Source organism: Cynara cardunculus (assembly GCF_001531365.2).
Source record: "Cynara cardunculus var. scolymus isolate 2C chromosome LG 7, CcrdV1, whole genome shotgun sequence".
Taxonomy (NCBI): domain Eukaryota; kingdom Viridiplantae; phylum Streptophyta; class Magnoliopsida; order Asterales; family Asteraceae; genus Cynara; species Cynara cardunculus.
This window is the reverse complement of record NC_037534.1, coordinates 3,497,854-3,504,959: the sequence shown is the minus strand read 5'-3', so window position 1 is coordinate 3,504,959 and position 7,106 is coordinate 3,497,854. Positions and strand designations below refer to the sequence as shown.

General features: G+C 33.9%; 1 protein-coding gene across 1 annotated transcript; it reads left to right on the top strand.

The window, feature by feature from the left end:
* The first annotated feature begins 1,514 nt into the window (after positions 1–1,514).
* LOC112515800 (L-ascorbate oxidase homolog) lies at positions 1,515–5,025 on the top strand. Its single transcript, XM_025122731.1, has 8 exons — positions 1,515–1,658; positions 1,755–1,864; positions 2,028–2,298; positions 2,670–2,769; positions 2,912–3,257; positions 3,461–3,826; positions 3,943–4,024; positions 4,709–5,025. Exons 1-8 carry the CDS (start codon positions 1,515–1,517, stop codon positions 4,901–4,903), a joined length of 1,614 nt encoding a protein of 537 aa, XP_024978499.1. The 3' UTR covers positions 4,904–5,025.
* Positions 5,026–7,106: the final 2,081 nt, after the last annotated feature.

Sequence of the window (7,106 nt, the reverse complement as noted above, 5' to 3'; positions counted from 1 at the left end):
ATTTACTGGGTAAACGTTTGGTAAATGACCTCTAAGTGATACCATTATGCGCTTACCCGATTAACAACCCGTTAAATTATCTTTTGTAGAACAAGATAAATGGTCAAAATTAAAGTAAAAATATTTAAATTTATTAAATATATTTAGGGGTTGAGTTATGGTGAGAAGACAAGTTATACTCTTAAATTAATCTTAATCGAAGATAACATTAATGAGATACATCAGATCAATTCTCTTATAAAATGTATGTCATGAATAAACATACGATCAAAAATGATCAAAAATGAAAACCATTTCTTACGCTTCTCAACTTAACTCTTTTTCTCATACGATACGAAATCCTATTTGCAGTCATATTTACAAGGTTAACGGGGTGTTTGGAATTGCTTATTTAAAACAACTTATGTTTTTTTGTAAAAATGTTTATTAACTTATGTGGTATCAAACTGGAGTTAAATAAAACATGGTTAAAATTGTAAACTGGTAATAAACAGTTTTTCATAAGTCAGGAAGAATTAACTTATCAAAAACAGCTTATTACCGGTTTGACATCGGTATAAGCAATTTTTTTCTTATCCAAACACTAAAAAACAACTTATCACTACTGAAATAAGTTAAAAAAGAGCTTTTATAAACAATAATAAACACCCCTAAATGTGAAACGACTGTGAAGAGTTTGGAAGATCCATCTCGCGGGGAAACATGAATCCGACCCGATCCACGGAACCCTCGAATGGTTTTCGCGCCTTACATTCAGCGTGCAATTCGCTTAAACCGTAACCTTCTTCCCTCCTTCGATTCTCTCCATCCATCATGATTACCCAATTTAATGGCTGATCCGTTCTCCATTGCGACATTCTAGGGTTTCACCGACGAATCTCAATCCCCTATCCACCTCACTCATTTTGGATTAAATACATCTCAAGCAAACTTCCCATTTTTATAATCAGATCAGCTACTGCTGATTAACACTGATAGTTATGATCATTAATAATCAGCATGAAGTGCGCCGTACTCGATCTTCGTTTCTTTACTGGGAATCGCTTCCTCGTTATTCATCCTGGTGTTTTACGCGGCCTTCTGTATATAAACTGTTCAATGGAGTTGCATCTCATCATCAACTCTCATCTGCTTGTTGTTACTCATTCTTTCTCGATTCAAATTGGTGGAGACTCACTCTGCCTTGCTTCCTTCAAGTCTGTAAGTATCTGATTTTAATTGCTAGAATGAATGAGTTACTTAACTTTGTGTGATTCAAAATAATTTCTCATCATCATTGTTTTGTTGATTTGGATTATTTGTTTGGGGCAGATAGTATTGAGGACGTTTGTAATTTAGATATTCAACAAACAAAAAGATGTTTTTTGATCATTAGAAGCTCCATTTGAAATTTATGTTATGAATTTTTAAGACTTTAGTTGCAGAGATTGTTTTTAGTTTTTCATAATGCATGTTCTTAAGCCATCCTCGTACAATACAGGTATCAGATTTTGGGGAGGACATATCCTGACGACATGAAACAGGTCAATTTCCTACCGTTTTTTCTTGGACTTTTGGCTTGGGCGTGTGTCTCCTGTGTGAAGGCTGAAGACCCATATAGATTTTTTACTTGGGTAGTTACATATGGACAAATTTCTCCTCTTGGGGTTTCACAAAGGGTAAATTATTCATCACTTATTTTAGTTCTTGTGATGTTTTAAAATGATATTAACACTCTTAAAGGTATTACAACTTCTTGTATGTAATTATTGCAGGGAATACTTATCAATGGGCAATTTCCAGGCCCAATCGTTAACTGTGAAACCAATGACAATATCATTATTAATGTCATTAATAAGCTGGATGAGCCTTTCCTTATCACATGGTGCGTGGTTTGAACTTCATATTCCTTTTCTATTCCCTCTCTTTCGTTCTGTTTTCTGAAGAAAGTTTAATGCTGCTTTTATGTGGTTTTTGCTGTTTGTCGAGTTCTTCAGTTTATAATTTTGATTCAAGTACATAAGCAATAACTTTGAAATGGGGAACAGGAACGGCATCAAACAGAGAAAGACCTCATGGCAAGATGGAGTTCTGGGGACAAACTGTCCAATTCCACCAAAATCGAACTGGACATATCATATGCAAGTGAAAGATCAGATTGGAACCTTCTCTTACTTCCCTTCAACAGTGATGCATAGAGCTGTTGGTGGTTTTGGGGCATTCAATATCCTAGCAAGGCCTGTGATTTTTGTCCCATATCTTAAACCTGCTGCGGAATTCACTCTACTTGTCAGCGACTGGTGGACATATGATCACAAGGTTTGCAATCTATGGGTTCTCTTGCTTTCCTTTTCATTCTTCCAAGAGGTCTTTGGAAGTTCTCACATTATAGATCTTCAAATTTCTCAGAGGATGGTCATGTCTTTCTTAAACTTGTTAATTCATTCACCTCTTCTGTTTATAAGGGCTTTAACAGTTCGGTGTCCCATGATATGAACATGTTTCATTCTATTTAAGGTTGAAATTCTGTGATTCAGGGCTTCTGCTTCTAACTCCTCAGTGAAATTCTGTAAACATTGAATATGTTGATACTTGGAATTATACAATTATTAATTAGGTTCCTGGTTTTTATCGTATAGAAACGACAAATTAATGCCATTGCCAAACAGTTAATGATTCCTTTTTTGCAGGCACTACAACAGGTACTCGACTCAGGGAAATCTTTTCCTAAGCCCAATGGTCTCCTTATTAATGGAAGTCCTCGTGCTACTTCTTTCACTGGTCGAAAAGGTACCGATCCTCTTACCCATTAATTTTATGTATTAATGTCTCATCTTCATATTGGAACATGCTTCATAAACTTAATTTGATATGGGTTCTTTTAATAATGATATTCATAAGTCATAACTAACTCCCTTTTGTTGCATTTCAGGTCAACGTTACTTGTTTAGGGTGTCAAATGTGGCCTTGACAACTTCAATAAATTTTAGGATCCAAGGCCATACATTGTCTTTGGTTGAAACAGAAGGAGCTCATACCCTGCATGAATCATATGAATCATTTGATCTTCATGTCGGTCAATCAGCTTCTTTCTTGGTCACCCTACAAGCTCCTTCAAAAGATTATTTCATCGTGGCTTCAACTAGATTTACAAAGCCTGTACTTACTGCTACTGGAATTCTTCATTATGATGGCTCCACTGCCAAAGCTTCTTTGCCATTGCCTATTGCGCCTACATATCAGATTCACTGGTCAATGAAGCAGGCCAGGACAATCAGGTAAACATTTTAATTTCTCCTTTGAATTCTCACACTTTTTACACGTCAGTGGTCTTTAGAGTTGCAACTGCATTACTCTGAGGCATAAGTCTGGTCTGTGTACATCTTATTATCCTCCCTAGACCCCACCTACAGGTGGGATATACTGGGCTTGTTTGGTTTGAAACTTGAAAGCAGTATTTACCTTTCGCTTGCCTTTGTAGATGGAACTTGACAGCAAATGCAGCAAGACCCAACCCTCAAGGTGCATTTCACTTTGGAACGATCCCAGTAGCTAGGACACTCGTGCTTGCTAATTCAAAAGCTAAGATTAATGGGAAGCTTCGGTATGCTGTGAATAAGGTGTCACACGTCAACCCAGCCACCCCACTGAAGCTTGCTGACTTTTATAACATTCCTGGAGTCTACAAACTAAACTCAATCAAAGATAGACCTTCTCCTGGTCCGATAACTCTTGCCCCATCTGTACTTGGTTTTGCTCTTCATGATTTTGTTGAAATCGTCTTCCAGAACAATGAGAACTCTATTCAATCATGGCATCTTGATGGTTATGATTTCTGGGCTGTTGGGTAAGCTTCTTTGTTTTTTTTGGATTAATTATAAAGAAAAAGAAGCAGCCTTTGTTTTGCTTGATTCACCAAGAACCAGAATACTTATTACATATATCATGATTGGCAAATTGTAGATTTGGTGGTGGGCAATGGAATTCAACACTAAGGAAAAAATTCTACAATCTGAACGACGCTACTACACGACACACAGTCCAGGTAACCAACACATCCTGCATTTAACCATCTTACTTGCTTTTCATTCCATATTGAAACCCCTTTGAATCTCTCTCTCCAAGAATCTTTATAGAGAAACAGGAGATCCTACATATATACAGATTTGATGGTTCCTGTGCTGATATGGAACTCCAAATATAAACAATCCATTTCCGCAAACAACGTAAAAACTACACATTTTAGCAAATCTGAGAACAAAAGGAACCAGGTACATGGGTTCTTTGCGAATTTGTCAGATTTGTGGAAACCCCATCAGATTACTCTCCAAAAGAGCCCTTGAGCAAAGAAAGGGAGAGAGAGTGGGGGGTCCAACATATATCGAGGAGAAAGTGTCTATGTCTAGCAAATGTGGGACTCTAAAACACCCTTTTAAACGGAAGCTAGACGGGCAAAGATGTCTCAAATGGTAGATCTTGCTTGGATACCATATGAGAATATGCGAAATCCCATCAAAATACTCTCCAAAAGAGCCTTTAAGAAAGAGAAGAAACTTCCAACATATATCCAAAATAAAGTGTCCAAGTCTACCCGACGTCTGACTCTAATAGTCAAGTATCAACATTTTTACAACAATAACGGTTAATTTGTAACAAAAGGTCGAATATGTTAGTTGAAAACGTCAGAAAGTTCTTCTTGTGACGATTTTGTTGTTCGATTACTTGCCAGGTTTATCCGAAATCTTGGAGTGCAATATTGGTTTCGTTGGACAACAAGGGTATGTGGAATTTGAGATCGACGACTTGGCCAAGGCAGTATTTGGGACAACAATTGTATGCTCGAGTGTGGAACGACGAGAAGAGTCTTTACACCGAATACGATGCACCCGAAAACGTGTTGCGGTGCGGAAAGGCACGCAAGTAGAAAAACGATGTCACTTAGAATTGTTGCAGTTTTTATTCTCTCCTTAGTTACGAGGGTGTAACCATGGGCATGTAGGAGAACAAAAATAATTACGATTTCATTTGTGTTCAAATTGTTTCTATAAAAACATCAATACAAATGCATCCCCTTCAATTTATGTGACTTTAAATGTTCAATCAACTTTTTATTCTTAATTTTGTATTTATATTATGGTTGGTGAAATTCTTATTGTCTGGGTTTTTAAGATGTTGTTTCACATATATTTGTTTCATAATATGATACTTTACAAGTATATGTTTTATCATCTGAAACTTTTTTACATGTATTTTTTGTTTCATTGTGAACCAAAAAAATGTGTCACGTGTTCCTTTTTTAGTATGTGAACACATACATATGTAAAACAATATCTTTTGATAAGAAAATAATTTTATATTGGTTTGTAACTTTTTGTGATTCAGATTTGATTATCATATTATGCGTGTGTATGTAAATGTATATAATGTCTCTTGTCATAACTATGATCTCAATCCTCTATTAATCAAAACGTTATACAATTATAACATCTCCAACACTTATTTTAAAGAGATTTGGGAAAAGTTTGTTCTGATAATTATGTTAAACTCTCCTTTTAAAATGAAGAAAAAAAGAGAATGAGAAAATCTCTATATTTAAAAAGAAAATATATATATATATATATATATATATATTATAAAGCATTTGATAAAAACTCTTAAAAATCATTTTTTATATATAAAATACTGTTTGTTGATGCATATTACTTAAAATTTAAGGTTACAAGTAAATTGTGCATAAGTAGAACTTATTAAAGCTTTATTTTTGAATTCGTATAACTAACTACAGATAAACATAATTAAATATAGAATAAACATCTTATTTTAAATATAAAAAATATAAAATATAATTAGGATAATCATCGAGTTCTAACAGAATCATATTTTTATAAAAATTATATTTTTAAGCTAAAAATAAATTGCTTTGCTATTAGACCTAAATTGAATTATAAAAAAAAAATTGAATTAAAGAAATTGTACAAAAAAAAAAGAACTTTTAAATAGTTAATTTAATATTAATATCGACATATTTAACGAGAACCCTTATGTTTTGTCAAACTACAAGAATAATTGTGGATCTCTAATCTTTTTAACCAATTATTTAAATCATAATAAATAAAAATATATCAATAAGAGTAGTAATGTAATTAAGTATTTTTTTTAATGTTTATGTTATTTTAATTAATTATAATTATCCCATGATTTTAGGTTGGAACTGATCACGTCGAATCTCACGTCCCCATCCTCATCGTTTTATGTATCTGCAATGTGATACCTGATCATCTTGCTTGACTCGAAGTATTAACTGTGATAGCAATGTGATTATCAATCCATTTCTGCATATCGATTCAAACTGTTAACTGTAATAATCATGTGATACTCAGACAACTTTTGTTAATCGATTCATCAACTGTGATAACAATCCCTCAGCACTCAATCGCTACTAATAATGTCATACTAAGAACCATATAACTACTCTACCGTGTGAATGGGAACACGTTGGATCGGGTCATGTGTTTTTAAATGGTCATGATCCGCAGAATTCATGGGCTAGAAAGTTTTGGGCCGGCCCAGTTATGTAAGAATATTATTTACGATTTTTCAAATCATCAGATAAAAGTTATTAACGACAATAACAATTCCAATTCTTTGGTTTAGTGGTATTCGGGTCTTTGGTTTCACAGATGGTTCCAACGTTACTAAATGTAAGAAGAGTGTGTGAGTTTATTTGTTAAATTTGTTATATATAAATATTATAAACCATTCACCACTATAAAATCGGGTTTATAGGACGTCAACAATGTTTAAATATCCTAATAGACCGCTATTCAGGACCTAAGTTTATGAGATCAAACAATAAAGCGTGTTATCTAAAAGTATTGTAATAGTTTTATAAGACGGTTTTTGGCGTCTTAATAAGTTTTTATAACACATATTTTTATAGGACATTTGTTTTTGTAAGACAATTTTCAAATAATGTCTCGTAAATAGTTAATACGACGCCTTATTTTTTAAGTGTTCTAGGAACTTGCTAAAATAAACCTATTGCAAAACTTTCAACTATGACACTTTGTCATTTGGCAAACATAAGCCAACTTATTTTCTGTGTACATGTTTGGTTACCCATAAGC

What these genes read in the sequence shown, in the direction of transcription:
- LOC112515800 (XM_025122731.1), top strand. Translation starts at nt 1,515, where the DNA reads ATGAAACAGGTCAATTTCCTACCGTTTTTTCTTGGACTTTTGGCTTGG. An exon ending in TTCTTTCACTGGTCGAAAAG is followed by an intron (nt 2,770 to 2,911) that starts GTACCGATCCTC and finishes GTTGCATTTCAG; the next exon opens with GTCAACGTTACTTGTTTAGG. An exon ending in CTACACGACACACAGTCCAG is followed by an intron (nt 4,025 to 4,708) that starts GTAACCAACACA and finishes ATTACTTGCCAG; the next exon opens with GTTTATCCGAAATCTTGGAG.